The 25,257-nt window shown below is 34.3% G+C and overlaps 3 protein-coding genes across 4 annotated transcripts; 1 reads left to right on the top strand and 2 right to left on the bottom strand.

Moving 5' to 3' along the window:
* The first annotated feature begins 2,367 nt into the window (after positions 1-2,367).
* On the top strand, positions 2,368-7,424 carry LOC110886369 (peroxisomal adenine nucleotide carrier 1). The gene is made up of 5 exons (XM_022134156.2): positions 2,368-2,679; positions 4,083-4,314; positions 4,435-4,581; positions 5,429-5,568; positions 6,996-7,424. Exons 1-5 carry the CDS (start codon positions 2,534-2,536, stop codon positions 7,273-7,275), a joined length of 945 nt encoding a protein of 314 aa, XP_021989848.1. The 5' UTR covers positions 2,368-2,533; the 3' UTR covers positions 7,276-7,424.
* A 1,785-nt stretch (positions 7,425-9,209) lies between these two features.
* LOC110886370 (nucleolar protein 10) lies at positions 9,210-15,022 on the bottom strand. Its single transcript, XM_022134157.2, has 17 exons — positions 14,938-15,022; positions 14,401-14,577; positions 14,176-14,274; positions 13,979-14,070; positions 13,773-13,873; positions 13,597-13,687; positions 13,396-13,454; positions 13,191-13,311; positions 13,040-13,108; positions 12,429-12,481; positions 12,228-12,336; positions 11,929-12,099; positions 11,678-11,836; positions 11,485-11,577; positions 10,251-10,433; positions 9,896-10,074; positions 9,210-9,806 (listed from the first exon to the last, which is right to left on the bottom strand). The coding sequence occupies exons 2-17, from the start codon at positions 14,537-14,539 to the stop codon at positions 9,383-9,385; spliced, it is 2,142 nt and encodes a 713-aa protein (XP_021989849.1). The 5' UTR covers positions 14,540-14,577; positions 14,938-15,022; the 3' UTR covers positions 9,210-9,382.
* Positions 15,023-17,177: 2,155 nt separating this feature from the next.
* Positions 17,178-20,961, bottom strand: LOC110886371 (protein TOPLESS-like). Of its 2 annotated transcripts, XR_002562790.2 has the most exons (10): positions 20,459-20,961; positions 20,191-20,370; positions 19,993-20,106; positions 19,763-19,923; positions 19,580-19,675; positions 19,244-19,379; positions 19,044-19,158; positions 18,727-18,874; positions 17,576-18,347; positions 17,178-17,487 (listed from the first exon to the last, which is right to left on the bottom strand). XR_002562790.2 is itself a non-coding variant. In XM_035978755.1 (4 exons), exons 1-3 carry the CDS (start codon positions 20,424-20,426, stop codon positions 19,872-19,874), a joined length of 402 nt encoding a protein of 133 aa, XP_035834648.1. In that variant the 5' UTR covers positions 20,427-20,446; the 3' UTR covers positions 19,410-19,675; positions 19,763-19,871. The 2 variants fall into 2 exon arrangements, 1 of the variants encoding a protein (XP_035834648.1); XM_035978755.1 differs by lacking the exons at positions 17,178-17,487; positions 17,576-18,347; positions 18,727-18,874; ... (1 more) ...; positions 19,244-19,379; positions 20,459-20,961 and having other exon boundaries at positions 19,410-19,675; positions 20,191-20,446.
* Between the last annotated feature and the right edge of the window lie 4,296 nt (positions 20,962-25,257).

Here is a 25,257-nt window from a genome sequence, read left to right as displayed (position 1 = left end):
TTTAATGGTTCAGACTGTTTGTTTCACGAGCAAATGTCTGAATAGTTCAGACTTTTGCCTCTGAATGGTTAAGCATTATACAGAGTCTAAATGGTTAAGATCTCTAATCTGAATTGGTCAGACATTTGTCTCTGAACGGTTAAGCATTATACATGCTCTTAATGGTTCAGACTTACTGGTTCAGCACTTAATTGTTCAGACCTCTTATTGGTTCAGCACTTAACCATTCAGATGTTGCCAAACAGCCCCTAACTGGGGTAGGGTTCAGCTAGTTTTGGAGTGCTAGAAAAAATAAGTTGAAAGTTGGGAGTGGTTTAGTATAATTCGTAAGTTAAAAGTGTTATCGGCAAAATGATAAAAAAAAATAAGGTTATTTAAATCCAATATCCACGTAAAAAAACGAAAGCTTATTGGAAAAGTCAATACCAGTCTTCGTTTGTTTTCATAAAATAATTATTATGCTTGTTTAATTTAAAAGAATTAAAAAAGACACCTAAAATTGAATTGATCATGTTTAGCATTTCACAGTATAACTAATAAAAGCATTAAATTTAACACTTAAAAAATTATTACTTTAAATAGTGAAACAACTGTATTAAAAAACAAAGAAAAAAAAACACTAAGAAACTGAGGTGAAGACGGGGATTTGAATTCGAGTCACGCAGTTAGAGAAAGGGTGCAACGACTACCAAACCATGCAACATGTGTCCTTTGTTTCCGTTTAACACACACATATGTAAATGATGCATGAAAATAAAAAGATAGTGTCATGTGACATGAGCATTGTTCATACCGACCGTCAATTTTTATGGTGTATATAATATGTAATGACTATTATAATAAAGTTGTATTTTTAAAATATAGTTAGTTATATATTTATCACTTAGCCCATTTAAACTTTTGAGGGACTACTCGAGGACAATGAAGAGTAGATATTTAATCTTTTGTTATTGTACATTATAGCAAATGTTTTTTTGTTAGTAAAACCTTTAAATTTGTTAATATTATCTAAAAAAATAAAAACAATGGTTAAGTGAAAAGTGGTGGTAAGTGATGAGTATTTGTATGATTAATCTTTAACAATACTTTAGCATTTCATAATTTTCTATTATATATGCTTACATGTAAATATACAACATATTATGTAATTTATACCTAATAAATAAGAAACTGGACATGTCACAACACAATTATATGTGTAAAGTTTTTTCCCGTTTCAATTATTTCACTCGTTTGTATTGTATTTGTTAATATGAAAAAAGTTAATTAAAAACAACAACAATAATAATATACCTAAAGTAATATTTACTTCTACTTAATTTTATTCATGTAATTAAAATTTGATTTTATAATTTCTAAATCTTCATTATTAATTATTTTATATTTAATTTATTCAACCTATATAATACACAAAATTATAATCTAGCAATGTATAGGGAAAAACCTCTTAGTTTTATGCTGATTATTATCCTTGTTCTATATAATTATTATATACTTTAAATTTATGAATGCAATTATTTTTCTAACAAGACATCTATATAAACTTGTCATTAAGGTAAGACCAAATGTTAAACGCCCCGGGTGAGGTGGTAGCCTCGTGGGTTGATTTAGGCGTGACACACCATTACAAGTGGTGTGATTATGGGGGAGGCGTGACTTCGATCACGCCGGTAAGATGAGAGAGACGGATGGACCTAATTTCTTTCTTCTTTCAACCAATAACAAACCAATAAATCACCGCCACCACTTTTTTTTTAAACTTTTTTGTTTATTTGATTTATTAAACAACCCAACAATCTTTTAATGGGTGAGAATACATTACCCAATTTAGTAAAAATAAAATAAAAGTGAAAACCCCTTGTATCATTATAATTATATATAGTGATTTGACCTTGTCTGACACTTTTTCATTGGCCTGATCCTTCAGTTTGGAATTATGATTTTGCCTGTAGTTCAAAATTACGATATTGGCATCTAGTTCAAAATTACAGTCTCGTCATCGTTGTAGCTTCTGACAAATTACGATTTTACCCCCAGTCAAAATTACGATTTTGCCGAGTTCAAAATTATAGTATTGTCATCGTTGTAGCTTTTGACAAATTACGATTTTACCCCCAGTTCAGAATTACAGTCTTACCATCATTTTAGTTTTTTTTTCAGAAACCTATGGTAATGTTTTTTTATTTTAATTGGTTGTATCAATGTAATTTTTATTCGTGTCAGATGCCTAGCACTCACTTATTGCCCCTGATATATTACAATTTTACCCCAGCTTAAAATTACAAATTCTCATTCTTACCAAAATTATGATCATGTTTTGTTTTATTGGTTGAAAAATATATTCGCAACGCAACGAGCATAAAACTAGTGGAAATATAAAAGTGTAATACATAGCCTAAAAAGAAAAACAACTGTGACCGGTTTCTACCTTTCCATACCTCTGTGAAGATAAAGTTCCCAAGATATTTGCTTCCATTTTCCAAGATTTCTTCAATCAATCAACACAAAAAGTGAGCAGAAGTGTGTAAGAAGGATGGGTGGGTTCGATATGGAATCGTTGGTGGATGCAACAGCAGGTGCCATTGGATCTCTTGCTAGCACTACTATCTTGTACCCTTTAGACACCTGCAAAACCAAGTACCAAGCTGAATTACGTACTCCCCATCTCAGAAAATACAGGTTCTTCCTTCCTATATATACATACATACATATGAAATTGATTAACATAATGGATTATTTAATTCCTGATTGTCACACATGTGATTATTGTAACCTCTATGAACTAGAGGACGAGTTCTTTGCTAGCATATAAGAATAGTGTGGGACAAATAACTCAACTAACGGGTTCATACGGGGACAATGTGTGTAGAAGAAGTGAAACGAGTGAAAAACGACGAAAAATCCGAACCTGAATTTGAAGATATTTCTTGGTTTTCGTTTAATAAGCAAATCAATCTATGTGTTTTGTTAGTTGTCATATTTGATTTCTTAATTGTTGTATTTAATTCCTTAGTTAAAATAAATAAATGCACAAAAATCTTTAATGAACATTATAACGAACGGACATGAACGAATGTTCACGAACACAAATGAATGAACAAGACATCTGTTCGTGTTCGTTCATTTAACTAATCGAACGGAATTTCTTGTTCGTATTCCTACTTCATTTATTAAACGAACGGTTCACGAATTGTTCGTTGAACGTTCGGTTCGTTTGCAGCCCTATATACACTTTTAAGTGTATTTTCTCTCAAATCAGGTGTTTATTAGATGTTTGCTAGAATTTATATAGTTTTATGCGGCGATTTGCAATTCCGTTCTGCATCAATATACAGTAACTCTTACAACCGAAAATTTGATTACAATTCATGAATGTTGTTGTTTACCGGTAGCCCTTTTTGATCAACTACACTTATCCAATGGTTTGAAGCACCAAAATTGAGGTTTTGCCGTTGTGGATTGAATTATAAGAAACTATAGTTGAAGGTAGGGCTGTAAACGAGCCGAGTCGGGCCGAGCTAGACCCAGCTCGAGCTCGTCTCGAACTCAATTCGAGCTCAAATTTCAAATCGAGCTGAGATTTGAGGCTCGAGCTCGACTCAATTAGAATTCGAGCTAGCTCGGCTCGGCTCGATCTAGCTCAAACTAACAAAAAACTGCAAAATTTACTACTTAAAAATATTTCTTCATACACTAAGGGCCATAATTGTCATTTAATTTACCCATATGGCTAAATATGCAAATATAAATAGTTAATAAACTTTGTACATTGTCTTTACCTTCTTTTATAGGGGAAATACTCCCTTAGTTTTTGTTTTCTAAGCGATGTGGGACAAAAAAAAATTAAGGATGTAAACCTTATCGAGCCAGCTCACGAGCCGAGCCAGACCAAGCTCGAGCTCGGCTCGTTTACAAACCGAGCCGAGCCAAGCTGGCTCGTTAAAAACCGAGCCAATTTCGAGCCGAGCTTTCTTCGAGCTTTTTTTCGAGCGAGCTGCGAGCCACGAGTTTTTTGAACACCCCTAGTTGAAGGTGCTGTTTTGTTTTCATAACTGTTGAAGTTTTGATCATATATTGTACAGGAACCTTATGGATGTTCTTTGGGAAGCAATTTCCAAACGTCAGGTTCTTTCATTGTTTCAAGGGCTAGGGACAAAGAACCTGCAGTCGTTTATATCATCATTTATATACTTTTACGGATACAGCTTCTTTAGGAAGATGTACATTGAGAGATCTGGATATAAGTCTATAGGGACCAAAGCTAACTTGCTTATTGCTGCTGTTTCTGGCGCTTTTACCGTTGCAATAACACAGGTTAGTCAAAATCGTATTAGCACGTCTTACTGTATACATTACATGTGGCAACATGGGCATGTAGAGTTTCGGGTCAGAACAAATAAGCTTTTTTGTATTAAATATGCGGTGTTTGTTCAGCCGTTGGATACAGCTGCGTCAAGGATGCAAACAAGTGATTTTGGCAAATCTAAAGGGCTATGGAAGACCCTTTCAGAGGGAACGTGGGGAGAGGCGTTTGATGGACTTGGGATTTCGATTCTGCTTACAATAAATCCTGCAATCCAGGTAACTAATCATTGCTAGGAGGATTTTTTTGAACGGATTGCTAGGAGATTTAACTAAACGAAAAAAGTAAATAGAAGATCCGATAAACGCTTGAGAGGTGAAACTTTTGCTTTCTGAACACTGAATCAGTTGCTAGGATTTTTAACCAAGGACCTCTGGATTATATTGAGCAGTGTCAAACCGGTGCAGATTTTAATAATTTAAACTAACTAGTATTAAGCCCCCTTGCGTTGCGGTGGGGGCGTAAATCCGTGCCAAATAGCATCAATGCCACACCACCGCCAGCGACCACCAACACTGCAGTTGTGGCGTGTTAATGCGAAGAAACTAGACCGAAACGTAAAACATATAAAATAATAACTAAGTTGATTTTGGACCCGCGTGTTGCGACGAACCTGTCAGACTGAAAAAAAAATAGATGACGTAAAAACATGGAACCGCACACGCACTTTGCGCCATGTTAACTCTCAAAATTTAGAACGAAATGTAGAAACATTGAACGACACACGCACGTTGCGCCGTGTTAACTCACAAAATTTAGAACGAAACGTGAACCGGAAAATTTGCGAAATATGAAAAGTATAGGGGAGCAAAGTTGAGAGTAAAAAAGTTGTGAGGTTAAATTGGAAAAAAAAAAAACTGAAAGTTTGCGAAAGATGAAAACTTTTGGGTTAAAAGTAAAAAATAAAATAGTTTTGGGTTAAAAATGTAACTTCAAATTTGTTTTGAAAAACCCCTAAACATTATGTACAACACCTCTATGCACAAAAATGTCTTTTAACACCGAAATACTTGATGAACAATAATATTCCTTAAGAAAATTAAATGTATTTTTTTTTTTTTGCAGTACACTGCATTTGATCAATTGAAACAAAGACTGTTGGAGGGGCAGCAAGGTAACCCACAACAACTTTCTGCCCTTACTGCTTTTCTGTTAGGGGCAGCCTCAAAGTGTGCTGCTACCTGCTTGACTTACCCAGCTATCAGGTAAAATCTTTTCTGTTGGCGGTTTATGCAGATAGGACGTAAATTTTGACTTTTGGGGTCAAAATATGTATCCTAATTCAAAGTTGTTATCAGTTGTGTTACCGACTTCACACAACGTTCCATTTTCTATAAAAAGATGTAGAAGTTAAAAGAAGTGCAAGTTACATAAAAGCATAACCAACTTTGGTGAAATATACACTTTAGGTAACCGATTTTTTGGGCTAAAAGACCCGTAAAAAAGTCAACATGGTCAAATCATCAATTTTGACCGGGCAACCTGTATGATTACCTTGGCTTGAAAATTTTGAAGAGTAAAGTACACGGATGGTCCCTATGGTTTACCAAAATTTTGGATTTGGTCCCTAGATTTTTAAAAGTACACGGATGGTTCCTGTGGTTTGCACTTTGTAACGCATTTTGTCCCCAACTTTTTCCAAAAGTACATAGATGGTCCCTGTCGTTTGTACTTTGTAACGCATTTAGTCCCTAACTTGGACCTGCTAAAACCTTAGATTTGTTGGTTGGGGACTAATAGTGTTACAAACTGCAAACCACAGGGACCATCTGTATACTTTTGGAAAGCTAGGAAGCAAATTCAAAAGTTTGATAAACCTTACGGACCAATAGTGTATTTTACTAAATTTTGAAACTTTGGTGGTTTTTTCTACCCTAACAAGTTGGTTGCCTAAACTTAAAATTTCACCAAAGTTTGTTACTTTTTTAAGGAATATTGGATTTTAATAATCCCAACTATTTGCCGTTGGCCGCCAACAGTCCCAACTTCAAAAATAATCACTGGCAGTCCCAACTATTGACATATTGGCCACCAATGGACCCTGACTAACAGGACCCTAACGCCGTTAGTCTCCGGTCGCCGGAAAACCGTTTTTGGACAGTAAAAGGTTTCTAAAGGTCCAATATAAGGTTACAAAGAGGTTTGGGACGAGGATGTTAAGTTTTCCGGCCAAAAAGTTGAGTTTTCCAGCCAAAAATAAGTTTTCCGGCGAAAAAAGGAGTTTTCCAGCGACTTCAATAATTGGGGCTTTTACTAGATAAATGTTCCTAAAGGTCCATAATAAGGTTACAAAGAGGTTTGGGACGAAAATGTTGAGTTTTCCGGCCAAAAACGTTTCTCCGGCGACCGGAGATTAACGGCGTTAGGGTTCTGTTAGTCAGGGTCCATTGGAGGCCAATATGTTAATAGTTGGGACTGCCAGTGGTTATTTTTGAAGTTGGGACTGTTGGCGGCGAACGACGAATAGTTGGGATTATTAAAATCCAATATTCCTTTTTTTAAATGAAACTAGCCTTTAAAAGAATGCAGTTATTCAAGTCATTTTGAAGTTGAATATATTTGTGCTTAACCTCAAATTTAAATTGTAAAGACGTATATAATAACAGAAAAAACCGAAACACGTATTACACAGATGCAAGGTGATGATTCAGGCTGCGGAATCTGAGGACGACACATACGAGGAAGCAGAAGTGAAGGCAAGAAAAACGGTATCCGGGGCACTGTATGCTATATGGAAAAAGGAAGGATTACTCGGATTCTTCAAAGGTTTAAAAGCTCAGATCCTTAAAACGGTGCTAAGTGCGGCTTTTCTTTTAATGATAAAGGAAAAGATCACAAAGAGTACATGGGTATTGTTCATGGGAATAAGGAGATTCTTGTTCTTAAGCAGAAGCAGGTTAAAAAGCAGTTAAATCAGTTGGATTCTTGATTGTAATAAGGACCAAATGTGGTCTAGTCAAGTATGATTTTTTTTTTTTTTTGTTTTTAAAACTTTGTTCCAAACATTACATTCTTGGTTAGGTGTATTGTTTGTGTGCATTTTTATTATATATTAAATTTGCAAAATATAAGAGGTTGATAACAAAATTATGCAATTTCTTTTAAGTTATAGCTAGATGTGGAGCGAGTTAAGACACAAATAGATTAAGATAAAAGGAACCAATTTAAAACATTGAACTTGTTGACTCTGACCCTACTTCCGTCCACATATATTTATTGTAAATTAGTGAATCATTTTGATAACCATTCTACCAAAGTTAATGTAGACTTGAGCTAATAAGATGTTGACACGTGAATAAAGTTAAAAATTTCGTAAGGCTAGCCATAGTGGGCGTTAAGCCCCTCCCACATCACCAACAAAGGACCGTCAAACCAATATGGGTCAGTAGCAAGGGGGTTGGAGTCCCTTCTTTGTTAGGTGTGAGCCCCTTCCCCACCATCCCCACCAGACCACAGTTGTGAAATATAGTTTAGTTAAAGCCCCATTGTCTACGTGGCAGTGACATGACACAAACTTTTGCACTTTTTAGTTAAGCCGTCACAGATAATATAAGATGTTTTTGTGAAAACTTGGTGACATGATATATCAAACTCCATGGTGCCATCATAAATAGTACATGACAGTTATTGATTTTGTATTTTGATAAGTGAACCAGACTTTAACCTTAGCCGAAGGTAATAGGAAACTTCCGCTGAGTCTTATCTTGAAAGAGAAGTTTTGCAATTTTAACTAGATGGAACTTGTTAGAATCTTAGTTTTCATCACAAAACGTTAGTCCCTAAACAAATAGCTTCTTTACTGTTTATCCCCTTGGATTCTCATTTTTAAACATATTTGTGTTTTTTTCTTTCCCACTTCATCTATTCACACTAACATATTTTATATTTTTTATTCAGTTAACTTAATACACAATTATATTTAATTTTTTTACCGGCGTTCGTTACCTTTTTTTTACCCACTATGTCTTTTCTTGGAGGGGAAGTTTTCAAATATTTAAGTTAATTATGACGTAACTAATTCAACCATGACTTTAGACTCTTTTTCTCTTAAGGTAAAAGAAACTAATTTGATTAAAAAAAGTAGAATTTTATAAGTGAGCTTCATATATCCTCTTCGAAATAAGAAAATACAAATAGATTAAGGTAAAAGGAACCAATCTGAAACGTTGAATTAATCTGTTGACTCTGACCCTACATATATTCATTGTAAATCAGTATAGCATTAAAATGAATGATAGACAACCATTCTACCAAAATTAATAGACTTTATGAGTTAATAAGATGTTGACATGTGAATAAAGTTCAATTTTTGTAAGGCTAGCCGTAGTGGGCATATACAGGGAGGCGTCAAGGGGGGTTGGAGCCCCTTCTTTGTTACCCCAATAACAGGCATGAGCGCCTTCTCCACCACCTTCCACCAATCACATGCGCACACATTCATTTTTGTTTTTATAATTTTTTGTTTTAACTTGATAGTTTTTTTTTTTTTTTAACTTTGGGGGTGTAAACTAGCCAAACCTATACAAGTTCGAGTTCGAATCAAAGCTACTAAGCAAGTTTGAGCCTAAGCTTTATATACCGAGCTAGATTAAGCTTCCGAGTCTAAACAAGCGCTACCCAATAGTTGGATAAGACTTTTTCTTTCCAAACAAAGTTCATACTGAGGTTTAGTTGTATAAAACTGTCTTTTCAAACAGAGTTCATAATGAGGTTATAAATCTCGTGGTTGTCTAAAAAATTACAATTTACCGTTGAAAATATATATGAAAATAATAATTTAACTCAATAATAATAATAAACAATATAATAACAAAACCCAAACTTGACTCAATAGTGGACCTCTAGCTGCTCCAAGCTCAAAGTTAGACGAATTTTATAATTTTCAACAAATTTAATGTTACATTCATCATGGGGGGGTAATTCTTCAGAATCATCACAAAATTTGCACCCTACAAAATTGTATATAATAGTAAAAACTACATTCAGGTCACTCACTATTACGTATTTCTCAAACTAACTTCACCGCCGACCCCTTCCTCTCCCTCTTCCGCCACCTCCACGCCCTCTTCCACCACCGCCACCTCCTCGTCCTCTTCCTCTTCCACTGCCACCTCCCCGCCCTCTTCCGCCTCCACGGCCCCGTCCCTGAAACCCTGATCTATCGGATTTCAACCCTAGTGACTGTATTCCCCTTCGTTTTTCACGAGGGTTATCATCATCATCATTATCATACCCGTCTTCCACATACTTCCCTTTGCTTCTGGATATAAACGAGATCTCTCGTGACCCACCAGGTCCCGCTTTAACTTTGTTGAAACCGTTGGAACTTTTATTGTTTTCTAAAGCCTTTATCCTCTCTTCCAGCGGCAATGCATCCTCTTTGGCAAGTGACTTGCGGTTTCTAAATGCTTCTGCGTGCCTTTCATCCTTCACTTCATACAATCTGCAGGTATTATATTATTCCAATAATATATTAGTTTTTTTATATATAAAATCATTTATGAGGTTTTATGAATTCGAAAATATCATTACCTTGGAGCACGAGATTTCTTTTCGTCTTTATCATCATCTGATGCATCAGATTCACTTTGATCCTCATCTTCTTCCTCCATAAACGGATCAAAATGTTCTTTCACTAACGACTGCTGCACAGGTGCAGCTAAAGGATGCAAAGCCCGATACTCTAAAGAGTTTTCATCGACTTCAAAGTCCTGAAATCATCATCGGAAAAAAAAGGTGAAGAATTAAGAAGATAGCATGATAGAGGACGGAATTACGAGAACGGAGGCGAAAACGGTGAAGAAAACGGAGTTGCGTTAATGTTAAAAGAAGAAACAACGCCTCACTTGAGAACGTATGGCAAATTATCAAGCAGAATATTCCATACCTCGTTATTAAACAGAGATCCGAACCGTTCATCTTGAAGAACGTCAGAAGTGAGCCCCTTCTTTTTCTTAGATGGTTTCTTGGTATCAACAACATCGGTTTCTTTTTTGTTAGCTTCTATTTCTTCATCTTCAAGAAGACGTTTTGCAAGAGTACGGTTAACCTTAGGCAACTTCCTCTTAATCTGCAAGAAAAATAATTATCCCAAAGTCAACGCACATTTGTGAGATAACATTTCTCAATTATTCATTGTATACAAAGTTAACGTGCGGGAATAGTGTTTTTCCCCGATTGGGTGAAATAGGAGGTGGTCACCATCTATTGGCTCGCATGGGCGGCAAAGATTATAGTGCCAGGCAGCACTCTCATATTGGCCAAACAAATTTACGATTTTATTCGTTTTAAATTTACGTTTTTGCCATGAGTTTAAAATTATGATTTTACCCCCACTTAAAAATAAATTTACGCTTTTGCTCTCAGCTAAAAATATCAATTTTGCCCGCGGTTCAAATTTACCATTTTGCCCTGTTTAAATTTACAGTTTTGCCATTAGTTTTTTCCCTTAAATTACGATTTTGCCATTAGTTCAAAATTATGTTTTTACCCCCACATAAAAATAAATTTACCCTTTTGCTCCCAGCTAAAAATTCCAAATTTGCCATCGGTTCAAATTTACGATTTTGCCCCGTTTAAATTTACAGTTTTGCCATTAGGTTTTTTTTCTCTCAGCCAAGTTATGATTTTGCCCTCAACTTAAATTTACATTTTCTCCATCGTTTTTGTTTGTTTTCCTGGTTAAACTACAATTTTGCCCCCAGTGAAAATTACAGTCATGCCGGCATCTGCCTGCGGCTCCCTCATTGGTCCATTTAATTTACGATTTTATCCCTGAATGAAAAATATGATTTCGTCCTCAGTTCAAAATTACGTTTTTACGATCGTTTTAGTTTTTTTTAGCAAAACTATAAAAGTTTGTTTTAATTGGTTGACCCCGTTTAATTTTTTTTGGTGTCAAGGAGCTGCCTAATACTCGCTCATTAGTCCTGAAAAATAACAGTTTTGCCTTGAGCCGAAAATTACGGTCTTATTATCGTTTTAGTTTTTTTCTTAGCAAAATTATCATAGTGTTCTTTTAATTGATTGAGAATTATTCGGTCATCGCCCCGTAACGCGGGCGGGGCAACTACTAGTTGCTATATATAATAATAAAAATTGTAACAGTTCAAAGTACTAACCGTGATTCGGGTACTGCGTTCCTCTTCTTCCTTCTCCCGCTTCCGTCTCTCTATATATTCTTCATACACCATTGGATTAGCCGCTGCCTGGGCCTGCAAATACATTTTAAACAGAATTTTAAAACAAATACTAATAAATAATAATAGTGATGATGTAATTTGTATTGACCAACAAAAATACAAGAAAAATCACCTTTTTATACAAGCGGAAATCGATAAAGTATCCATGCATGTAGGCTCTTAGAAGATTTGTGCCAATTAAATTGGTTAAATTCAACTTCTCAAGTTCCTCTTTTGTTAAAAATTTGTAATCATCATAAATAGTAGTCTGTGCATCCTCCTCCATCTCTTCCTACATATAAACACGTTTATAAATTATAATATGCTACAATACACACTTTAGGTGTAATATTTATGTATTTAGTGATATTTTCTATGACATACTGTTAAGTTTTCGATGTATGAACACCACTTGGGAGCGGGTCCCAATGAGGGTAAAAAATACGAAGGGATTTGACTGGTGTCTAGAGCCAATAGCATCAGTCCGCTTTCGTTGAACACGCACATGTCATTAATTGCGCCAGCTGTTGGTTCAATACTAGTCATTCCGTCCCCCTGAAACCAATTAAAAACTCATCAAAAAGTCATTGAGATACGAGATACGCTAAACAATAGCAATTTGGGATTTAATTTTTAACGTATATGACGCATCATAAAAAAAAGAAAGTACTCATCCTACTTACGGTTTCTGGATCCCAAATCCGAATAATATGCTTATCACTAGTAATTAGCTTTGGTCGCTCAGAGTTGAGAGTTTGATGCCATTTGATGTTTAATATAGGGCTTCCATACCTATTTATATATTGCAAGAATTCAGTAAAAAAAAAAAAAAAAAGCTTCACTACGATGCTATAATGTACGACCAGCCTAAATTAGTAACTTACATGTGATCTTTGACTCGAAGAGGAGATGATGAGCGCAGATCATATATCATCACCTGTAAGTTAGTAAAAAACAGCCATAAAAACTGTTAACTTGGAATACGAAAAGTCGACATACAATAATTACATGACCGAACATGATGAAAAGTACATATATATAGAATGATAATTTTAAGGACTAAATTGCATTTTATGTCCTTGCGGGCGTTGTTCTTTAACTAACAAAATTACACTGGATGTCCTTTATGTTATTGTTTCTCATCAGACGGTGTCCTTTTGCCCTAACCGAGTTAATTTTTCTGTTAACTCTTTAACATGCGCCACTCACATAAGGGCATAATGGTCATTTTCACTTAATAACAAAAACAAAATTAAATAAAAATAATATATATTAACAACAATACATGTGAAATTGACCTTTATGCCCTCATGTGAGTGGCACGTGTAAAGTGTTAACAGAAAAACTTAACTGAGTTAAAGCGAAAGGACACCGCTTGATGAGAAACAGTAACATAAAGGACATCCAGTGTAATTCCGTTAGTTATAGGACAACGCCTGCAAATTGGCTCAAACTTGAAGGACATAAAAATGCATTTACTCTATTTTAAGCATACCTTTCCACCACTACTTCCAACAGCCATATGATAGCCTCCATCTCCATCAAACTCTATGGCAGTGACTTCCTACATAATACAATGAATCGTTACGACGCGGATTATGAAAACAATACACATTGCAATCTGCATGAAGAAACGAGAAAATAACCTGATCACCGTCACTTTCAGAAGTAACGGCATTGAGCCTGGCCACAGAAGATTTTACCCTCATGTCAAAGCATTCAACGGCACCATCCTCACCACCACCAGCAATCAGCCCATGATACTTGCTAAAAATTTAACAAAAGAAAAAAAAAATCATATTAACTGTAGAATGAGCAAAACATGAGTGCATTATATGAGGTTAAGCTCACCTTCTTGAGACTACATTTAGCGCTGGAGATTGTGTGTTAAGAGAAGATAGAAAGCGTCCCTGTGTGAAAGGTACTTTTATTAGCTCTGATTATACACTTTAATACAAAAAAAAAAAAAAAAAAAAAAAAAAAAAAAAAAAAAAAACTAGTAATATCTCATAACAGGTGGGTGGTGAAGGTGCTTAATGTTTAACAAGTTACCTGTTCTAAGTTAATTCTGTATAAATCGGGTGAAGAAGCCGCACATATCAAATCACATGACCAGCAATCATATATGATATCCCTTCCCATCCTGCTCATAAAAGAAATATAAATCAGATTAAAAAGAGAGATCAACATTAATGTAAGAAAATGACTTGTGAGAGACGTTTAAGAACCTTGGAATGCGTAAACTGTAATGACTTCCGTATTTCGCATGCAAATTAACAGAACGATCAGCACAAAGGAACGCAAGCTTTGAATAATCCTCACTCAGCACCTGTTAATATGTAGAAAAAAAAATGAGCAAAATTTAGTAGACTGCGTCTGCCTCTTGTAAACTATTATTTAAACTTTTATATAAAATGAAACCAGAAAAAAATACCTGGAAATTGATGATCTCCGATACCAGATGCCTTTCAAACTTCAACGATAACTCCCTTAATTCATATACCTTAACTTGTGGAGGGTAAATACCTACAACTCACAGTCAGTCAGAGAAGTTGCTAACACAGTTCTACCACATATGATACAAACAGAGCTAAACGAAACACAAAAAACACATCTCGAGTTCGCAATAACCTGAAGCAATGAGAAATTCGCCATCAGGGGTAGCTTTAATTCTAGTTGTTGCAGTTTCAAATCTTAAATCTTGGATCAAATCCACCCTTTCCATGTAATCTATACACAAAATAAAACCGTTACATAAGCGAAAACAACTATTGAAATTAACGTACCACATCTAACCGATGAAATTCACATTCAGTATTTACTAAAGAAAATAAAAATAATAAACAAAATCCATACTTTTGTCTTTGCGAAGAGCTCTAAGCTTCTTCGGCGGTAGCCAAGTGGCGAGGGAGCGCTGTTGTCCCGCCATCGTATACATCTTCACTCCGTTAATAGAGGTCGACTTCATGGTACCTCCTCCGCCTTGGTACGCCATCCCGACTATCCTTTAACTTCCCTAACCAACCCCAATAGCTGTCATACCAAATCAAAGAATCAATAATAAACTAATAATTAACATAGCCAAAATTGTAAATTTCAATAAATTAACGCTACAAAACTCATCAATTGATTCTAAAGCAGTAACAAAAAAAGGTCAGGTTAAATTATTTCATCCATACACAGTTAGTTGAATTATAATCAAATTAGCAGTACATAGTAATTATTCGGTACTGATAACTTTATTGTAACGGTTATAATGAGATTATTAAATCGTGTATGACGCTAAAAGAATACAGATTTCTACTGCTTAAACTCGAGTAAAAGAAATAACGCAAATATCTTGAATTCGTTTACAATAATGAATATTGATTGGAAGATAAGATATGGTCTTACAATAGGAAAACGAACGTGATTCGCAACGGTGTGTGTTCTCCGACGAGAGAGTTGGTACTCTGATAGCAGAAAACCTTTCAACGTTCAACTAAAACCCTAATTTCAATCTGAGTTTTATTTTGTTAGAGTTAAATGCCATTTTAATTTTAGTCCCTGTGCTTTCGGCCATTTTACCCGTTTAATCCAAAGATTTCATTAGTCTAAAAAGGTTTCATCATTATCAGTTTCTGGGTTAACTTCATCTATTTTTTCTATTAAGGAGAAGAGCAACTCGATCATTTTATATGTAATTTTGTTAACTAGAAGGGCAATTCAGTCATATAAAATGACCGAATTGTCATTCTGGATGAAGTTAACCCAGTGGACTAAAATGACAATAGTGAAACTTTTTTGGACCCACAAACAAAAAATGAAACATTTAGACTAAACTGGCAAAATGGACCAAACCAAGTGGCATTTAACTCATTTTGTTATTTAAAAACATAATAATAATATAATAATGTAATTTGGAAAAAAGCTTAACTCCGTTTAAGTTTTTTTAACGGGGGACCATTGTAGGAAAAATAGGTGAAAGCTGGGACTGGTGGGGGGAATATTCTGAGGTGGGATTATTAATGGCTAATAAGGTATAAGTGGGATTATTACAGGCCAATTTCCCTATTATATACTAAGTTAGTACTTCGTGTATTACAGAAGATAATAAATGTAATTTTATATACTAACTAATTAAGAAGTTATATATTTAAAAAACTCATGTATTACATATGTTGAAATTATAATGTAATAAGTTAAGACATATGGTTATTAAAATATGCCTTTAAAATGAGTTTTGATGTACTATGTACTTATTATAATATTTTTTTATTATTATGTTAGAAGCCCATGTATTACATGGAGTTGAATTAATGAAATATTAAATGGTAATTAATAAGTGGAAAAAAAATATAGTTGTGAAAATAAATTATATTTTTATTAAAACTATAAGTATTTGTACATGTTATTTGATACTTTATTAGTATTTATCGTTTATATCCAAAGAATACATTTTCTATTACCAAGCTATTATGCTCGAGTCAAATTGTCGATACATTTTTGCTTGGTTATTATTTTCATTTATTGGTGTAAAAATAAAAATACAGGAAGAAAGATTAAAAAGTAACAAAGTTAAAATATTTAAGAATATTTCTATACTAATAAATAAAAATCTTTTTTGGACACGTGTCATTCTCTAGTAATTTCTCACCCTTATTTTTTTATTTATCTCTTTTATTAAATAATAATAATAATAATATATTAAACATCAATTTAACTAAATCTATTTATCTCTTTTGTTTTCATAATCTGAAATTGATTTCTTCTTTAAATACGTCTCATACATTTTAACGAATCAAAATTAAGAACCAAAATATATTATATTATTATTAATATCTATATCTATTAATAATTAATAATAGATATCTATTAATAACTAGGTTATTACCCGTGTGTCACACGAATTGAACGGTAAAAAGAGAAAACACATAAAACTTTATTTTCAAAACAGTTTAAATAAATTAAAGGCAAAAGTTTCCTTAACAAATGATAAATGAACAAAAAAGACTACAAATTTCCAAAAATTTCTTCGTATAAAACATTTGTGGTCTTATTTGTAGCATGGCCATCTTTATCTGTTACCGACATCTTTAAACCGGCTCTACTTTTAACCCTCGATAGTGCCCATAAAGTTGACCATGTGAGAAAACATGATCTTTGAGATACAATCCAACCTTGGATAATGATTGTCCCTGACTTTTGTTAATAGTCATTGCAAAAGAAACAACAACCGGAAATTGTCTTCTTTTAAACTTGAAAGAGATTTTCTTTTTAGATGGTGACAGACTAAGGCGGGGGATGAAGGTTCTTGTACCAATATTAGCACCAGTTATAATATCAGCTTCAATCACCCTATTACCAAGATAAAGTACTCGTAGTCGTGTACCATTACACAAACCATTCTTCTGGTCAATATTTCGAAGTAGCATTATTGGAACACCCACCTTCAAATGAATTAGTAACAGTTATATATAAAATAATATTCAAATAGACATATTAAAAGATATGACAAACTCTTTATCTTCAAGTTGCATCGTTCTTTTAACTGATTCCCTCCCATTTTTGCCGGTGAAAGATTCTGTGTCGTAACAAACACAAACATCTCCAATAACATCTTCAAAAAGAAGTATTTGTTATAAATCAAAATATTAAAGAAAAGGTATGTAAATTTTTATTTGAATTTGAATAACCTATGGGTTGAGTATTCTGAGATGTTTTGTCCAAAATTGAAGAAAATGGAGTGAATGAAAACCCATTATCATAACCCAAAAAATCATTGCATTTTATGACTTTAGAATCATAATAAATACATATCTTGTGAGGATAATCGACGTATTTAAACAAAGAGAGATTGTCCCCAAGAGTAGGATTTTTGATTATCACAGTAGACCCTTCTTGAAGGAGGGGACCAAACTTTGTTAGAAAAGTTTTCAAATATGTCCTTTGACGTCGAGTACCCTGAAAATAGAATGAAGATAAGTTATGAGTCTTTAAGTAAAAACATATGACAGATATAAAAATGTTGCATCATGAGGTTAAGGAGTACCTTTCATCAACCACCAACATCTCAAGAGCATAAATTTCGTTCTCATTTTTGAAACTCATTCGATTCCATGCTCTTAGGACATGGATTTTGATGGTAAACTCTAACCTTGAAGGATGTAACTACTTCAAGAAAGTAATCTCGGATGGAGGTATGTTGTTAAGGCAAAAAAACAAACAAACATATACATTAGTAAATGATACATGTTGGATAATAAATATGCTTATAATGTAATTAGAGGGTCCAAAATAGTAATTAACCACATACATTGAAGGCAATGGTGCAGCCGATGAGCAATTCTTGTTTTGACATTGCAGAAGCAGATGGGGTATCCGGTTTAGACATTTGTTAAAAAAGAGAGAATGAAGAATATAGTTAAGTGTGATTGTCCAAATGGTTTCATGGATTATATAGGGGTGGTACCTCAATTTTTTCGGAATTATCTAGAGTGGAGGATATAAGACAACTACTCTATTTTTGAGCAGCATGTTTTTGAGCATATGAGTTTGAATTCCGGTGTTGAAAAGTACTATACTTTTTGGTGCAAAGGGTTTTCAGTTTTTGAGAAGCCTTTTTTGAGCATATGAGTATGGATTCATGTGTTTGGAGAGTACTAACCTTTTTGGTGCAAGGGTTTTCATAAGACATTAATGCTTATTGTCCCTTATAATTGATATTTGCTTGCTGTTAGTGCTGAACACTTCCTGGTGTGTCACTGTTCATTTCAACTTTTTGACCTTTGTCTTTTGTTGTTATATGTGTTGACAATATTCCCCTATAACAAAAATAGGTTGTTGCATTAGGGTAAGTATTTTTGAGGACTACTAAATCAAACCCCTGGAAATATAACAAAAATTCTTTTTTTTTAACAAAAAGATTTCAAAGTTTTTTAATATTAAAAGAGGCAAATTAGATCCATCTACTAATATGGACTTTTTTAAGTTATGTTTTGACCCGTTAGTAAAAGGAAACAGGCCATAAGTTGCCAAACCGTACTTTAAATGATTCAAACCCTTATGTCACATTATTGAAAAGCGTTGAAATATATTTAAGTGATCTAAATTTGTAAAGTGATTAAAATAAAAAATCTTTGGATAAAAATTATTTCAAGTCAATACGATATGTGTAATACCTAATTTGACCCGTTAACTCACCTATTTTGCCATTTCACTCTAATATTTATTCAGATATGTGTCTTGCCACGCGATTTGTGAAGTCGCCAAATGATTCTTTAGATTTCCTCTTCAATCTCCAGATGTAGAATAAAGGTTCGAAAACCTTTTCAAGGTCCTGGATTTTAACCTGTTCATCAAGGTTCTGGCTAATGAAGTTTGCGCTGGCGTTTCCCCCAAGCCAAATATAGAAAACATAATTTTTATTTTTTTTAAAGATATAGCATTTTATCAACAGAAATAATGACAACTTGTAGAAACTAATAAAAAAATACCAACAAATCGAAGGAACCAGGTACCTGATAGTTATTAGGACCATTACCAACTAATCCAAGTTCGTCCATGTAGGGTTGAGCACAGCCATTAGGGAAACCAGTGACTAACTACTATCGATTCATTATATAGGAGACCAACCTGAGATCACAATACCAATGCATGTTAATGAAGATTGTATATGGATCACTCAAGATGGTAAAAATTCATTCCTCGAAGATAATACCTTCTCAAATACACTTCGAACACGGCTTAAGAAGATCTGTAATTCCTCGCTCGGCTTCGGTTATGGCGAGAGGGCCAAGAGGAAGAGCGGGGCATGCCATTACAATGATGTTAAGGGGGTCCACATAAGTAGGAGACTAAAAAAATAAACAATATTCAAGCTTCTGTATTATTGTCAGTTGCATAATGAAAAGCATTAACAAAGAAGTTAAATAAGGTTAAGCAACAAGCATAAACATCAAAACTACGTGGATCAAATGATTAAAACGAGTCAATGGGTCATCGAAAAGTGTTAACGGGTCGATGAGAAAATGGTGTAAGGAATCATGTAGATTACCTGAAATAGAAGGACTATCGAGACCAATTACACTATTGGAAACCGTTGGATGAGATACGTCTTGATATCGGGATTTGGCCTCGAGTTTTTACAAAGCTGGTGTTGCCAGTTCAATATACAATTACACAAATTGCTAACATTAACTACCATTGTAAGACGTATAAAATAGAGTTTAAGGTTTACCTTTGGTTTCTGAGAGTCCTTAATATTGAATTCTTAAGGTTTGGAAACTGCAATTTGTCACGAAACAAAGGATTCTTCGCTTCGATTAACTTCTTAAGTTCAACCAACATTATAGCTCGAGCCGATTTGTATCTCCATATTTGGATAATTGTTCATTCTCCCTAAAATGTAAATGAAATTATATAAAGTTATAAAGAGGATGTTACAAAATGCTAACATTTGTAGTGTACCTAAAATTCTCCAAAGTTAATAACTGAGTTATCTCCTTAAATAGATCTTCATTAAATGAAGCAAACACTTTAAGATCTTTTATAAGAATTTCTACAGCTTTGGACCTGTCATGCCTATCAAAGACAACATAATTAGTCAATAATTATTCAAGGATTCAAATTAGTTACTTCGTTGATAATACGCGAAAAAGGGCTTACTTATCCAATGCTTCAGGATACTTTTGCTTTCTAATCTCAAGAAATATCTTCATCGAATAGCGATTATCGTCCACTTTAGTGAAACCCGAAAGGTATTTCTTAACCTCATCCCAGTTTCCCTTGTGCACTTCCTCTTCAAAATACTTCATGTTAAAGAAAAACCCTGATTCTTGTTCAAGCCTAAAATAACCCCATGAAAGTGATATTTTTAGAACAAAATTCATGTAAATAATCATAGAAAATGTTTATTAAAAATTAAAACACTTACTTGTGAACAGATTTAACCCACTGGGAATCTATGATGCAAAAATAAAGAAAAGGGTTTCATAAATGGGAATAAAAAGCAATTATTCCTAGTACTGAAGTATTGAACTGCTAAAAGAAAAATCAAACCATAATCGTTATCAAGGCACTCTATTCTCTTAGGGTAGCAACTGAAAAACAAAAAACAGAATCAAAATCAAACAAACAAACAGCCATACAAACATGTATTGAAGTGAACTGAAATTGTTGTTGAAAAACCCTAACTTCTGTTAACCACAACCATACAAAGAGGAAAAAATCGAAAACCTAGAAATTGGTAATGAAACATATTATATTACAGATCAAATCGTTGGTATCTTTCGGCGATGGTGAGGGTTAGGGTTAGAGAACACTGAATGACAAATGCGAGAAGAATGAGGATTTTGGGGTTGTTTAAACAAGAACGGGTAAGGGAATAAGATGACATCCATCCTAACTGTTGTTTGTTACTAATTGACAATGAAACGAAATGAGTCAATTGAAATCAAAATCAATGAAAAAGAGATGGGGTTTGTGAGAGGATGGTTGGTAGAGAAAGACAGTGTATGATGCAAGGGCAGAATAAAGATTTCAAATATAAAAATCAAGCAGAATTGGGCAGTGGATCCGGGTCAGATACCAAGGATCTGGGCAATAATTTTTTTGCCCGATAAAGAGAAAGGTGAAGGAGGTTGTATCATTGACACATAGGATTTTGTTGATGTGGCTAGGCTAAGTCTTTGCCAAGTGTCCACATGGGTTAGTTATTTATTAGAGGAGATAGATTAATAATAGAATGGAAATGGACAGTTGTAAGCCCTAGATACACGTGTAACATGGATTTACACGCATGGTCTTAAAAAAAGTAGCTTCACCCATAAGCTTTCCACAATAAATAGTGGAAGTGGAAACAAATTAGAGAGAGAAAGAACACTGAAGAGAGAGAGAGAGAGAGAGAGAGAGTGAGTGAGCATGAAAGAACGGTGGCGCACCGATATACGGCGAGTGCCCTGTTGGGATCCACTAAACAAAAGGCAGCGAAGCTTATTGTAGCATCGGTTCGGTCACACAAGCGACGACAATGGTGGTACAAGAACAGAAGCGCTAACGGTGGTTCCATGTCAAGCTAACAATGCCGATAAGTTTATCACCTCCGATTTGGTTATGAAATCCGTAGATCCATGTCATGCAACTGCATTTTCGGCCGGATCTGGTATTAACGGGATCAGACATAATACAGAGATGCTCGCCGACGCAGAGAAGAGAGAGTGCTCAGACGTGGAGACTGGCCGGAGGCTTCCCTACCGGAGACGGTTGTATTGTATTAGGATCTATGGTCTCTTCTTTGTCTTGCTTCGCTGTGTGCGGATCCTTCAACGCGGATGATGGCTATGGTCGTCGTATAGATCTGTTGCCGCCTCCGTTTGGTGTCATCCTGTTTGCGTACTGTTTTGCTCATCGAAATCTTTAGGGATCCGAGACGACGGTTGTCGGTGGCGATGGTGGCAGGATGTGGATAGTGACGACGGCTCTACGTTTGGCTTTTTCATCTTTTTATCAAAAAACTGGCTTTCTATCTTTTATGATGGGAATATGACTTTTCGGTTGTTTAAACACTAATTTTATTTGGGGCGTTTTCATTCGGTCTCTGTTATTTGTTTGATGGTATAATCTGTTTTTGGGGTATTTGTTTCTTTTCGTTGTACGGTCAATGATGATGAGCCTCTTCATATCTTTGTGGCTTATCAAAGATGTTTTTTAGTTGTTTTTTTTGCTTCAATGGTTAGTTCGCTACTGATGTTTAAGTGTTTTGAGGCTGTGATGATGGGCGTTGGCTCGTCTGAGCCATTATCAGTTTATCACAATTGGAAGCTCATGTTGGTCAGTCAACAACAACCTGATAACAGTTGATGTATCTTCATAGTCTGAGCATCAAATGGTTAGTTCGTTACTGCATAGAAAGAATGGTTCTTGGCTAGCCACTGCATAGAAAGAATGGTTGTAACATTCTGTTTGAGTGTTTGGGGTTAATAACTTTCCTCGGCCTTTCAAAAAAAAAAAAAAAAAATAGACGCAATACATGTTATATATTATGATAAAACATTGGGACTAGACAACAAGTGGAAATGATAAAAAAAAAATGTGGATATATATAGTTAGATGACTGTTAGCCTAACAAACATGGTTAGGATAATCATCAGAATTTGGAGATATACATGTACATAATACTTTTTTTGAACGGCTAACTAAATCACCGGATAAACATTCTGAAATGTTCTCAATCGAGTAAATGCATCTCCTTCTTTATAACGGTCATTGTTGCACTCGCGCAAAGTGCGATGATGAAAAACAGCTAGTTTTTAATCAATTGCATATGATTAATATTAGTTAATAGTATTTAGATATTATATTAAATTAGATATATTATTACTAATATCATTGATAAGTTGTAACATATTATGAAATGTGACATGGAATCCTTTATTATAATTTAGATTTCTTAAATTATGTAATTATATAATTTATCAAATTATTTAACAGAAGAGAGAAAGACAAGAAATCAAAATTTATACTTTACCAGAATTTAATTCGTGCATTCAATATTAAACTAGTTTAATACCTGTCTGGTGAACATGTTACGTTAATGTATTATATTGACCAACGAAATGGTTTGTGTAACGGTACAAGGTTAAAGGTTATAAAACTTTACAGCCGTGTAATTGAAGCGGAGATAATTTCAGGTGGAAATATTGGTACTCGCATATTCATACATAGAATTAATTTAATTCCTTCGGATAGAAAGATTCCTTTCATGTTTCAAAGGAGGCAGATTCCAATAGCTGTATGTTTTGCCATGACGATCAACAAAAGCCAAGGCCAGTCGCTATCAAAAGTTGGTTTGTACTTGAGACAACCAGTTTTCACACATGGTCAATTGTACGTAGCTTTATCAAGGGTTAAAACATGAGATGGAGTCAAGCTACTAATACTTGACAACAAGGACAAACCTACAAATAGAACAACTAATGTTGTATATAAAGAGATCTTCAATGAGTTGTAAAATTTTATGGTATTCATGTATTTCAATTATTTGATGTACTCTCCATCATTTATGTTAATATTTGAACGTATATATAATTAAATTATTTACATCAACATTGTTAAAGTATAATTTTTTTTTGTGTAGCCACCCATGTATTACACAGGTACTTAGACTAGTTATATTATATACAAACAACATGAATGAACCTATAAACATAAAGAAATAAATAGAGTTAGATTAGACAAAATTATATGAGCAGTCTTGATTTTGGCAAAATTCACGTGTTTGGTAGTGGACCAAAATGTGGACCTACTAAGCGAGGGGAGCCCAAACATATAGCTTTTTCTTCAAATTTTGAAGTTAATATAACAAAGTAGTGTAAATATGGTAATAATTATTTCTTGTGATTAGTAAACTATTTTTAATAAAGAGAATTTAGAAGGTTAAACTTTAAGATTGTACACAATTGAAACCAACTGAACTGCCTAAACCTAATAGAGCTATTCGGTTTGGCTGGTTTCAAATTCAAAGTTCAAATAGTTTTGTAAACTGAAATGGTCATTTAACCTTTATGATTTTCAGATAAAGAAAGTTATTACCGTTTTACATGGCAAGTATTAAGAACCATTATAGAGAAGAACTCTAGTAAATGAAAACTATCTTAAATTTGGTCAAAGGATACAACCCTATAGCTACCTAAGATAATTAGTCATCTCAAAACCAGCAAGAAAAATTGATTTAAAAAATTATCACAATTCTTTTATTTGATTTAAAAAAGCAATATTTACCTTACTCTCAGTAATGTGTGGATGAGAGGAACTGTTTTGTTTCTGAATTTCAATTGCTTCAAACAGAGGTAATATTGTTGACGGAACTTGAGAAGATGGTTGTGGTGTAGAAAGCGAGATTGCCCTGGGAGAGGGGCTTTTAAACATACTTTCATATGAAAGGTCTACTTCATGTTGTGGTGTCCCTGTGCTTACAACATGATCCTTTTGTGAGGATACATAAGGAGTTTGGATGGGTTGAGATCTTTCCAACAACTGTGAGGAAGTAGCAGCAGTGGTTTGAAGTGACATTTGTGTTGTCACTGGATTAACCTCTGGGATCTCATCTTCCAGAGGAACCTTTTTATTTTGTTTGGTTTTGGTGGGCTTTTTGGATGTGGCAGGTTTCTTTTTGCGTTTTGCTGGTGTGTGTTTCACAACACCGGTTGTGGTGTCATGATCACCAGGAGCAGTTGGCTCAACAACAGAGGCTTGAGCAACAGATGTGGACGCATCTAAAACAGGCTCATCCCCCTTTGTCTGTTTTTGAAACTTTTGACTTTTTATCCATAAGTCTGGTAAAAGTTTTACTTGTAAGACTATTTATTTCAAAAGCTATACCTTGTTCAAAATCTGTTTGCGACACTTGTTTTCGTAGGTAGTAGCTTAGAAGTCTTGGATACAATAGAAAAGCATTATTACGAACACCTTTTTTCAGTTTTTTCAGTTTTTTCACATTAGTCAACAAATCAAAAAACAGTGCTTGTGATAAATTGTAATAAGATTTTGTTAAAATAGCATAACCCAAATACTGAATGTTTAAAGGTATCTCATTAAATGCGGTGGTCTTGGCTGAGAGACAAGTTAAAAGAGTATGAAACAAAAATTTCATTGGCGGAGGGAAGTTTGGTTTGTACATAGTAACTTCCTTTAATTGTGCATCATACCCTCTTTCAATGAACTCTGTATGAAGTT

The sequence above is a fragment of the Helianthus annuus genome, chromosome 10 (genome assembly GCF_002127325.2).
Source record: "Helianthus annuus cultivar XRQ/B chromosome 10, HanXRQr2.0-SUNRISE, whole genome shotgun sequence".
Classification (NCBI taxonomy): Eukaryota; Viridiplantae; Streptophyta; class Magnoliopsida; order Asterales; family Asteraceae; genus Helianthus; species Helianthus annuus.
This window is presented reverse-complemented; position numbering and strand designations above follow the sequence as displayed.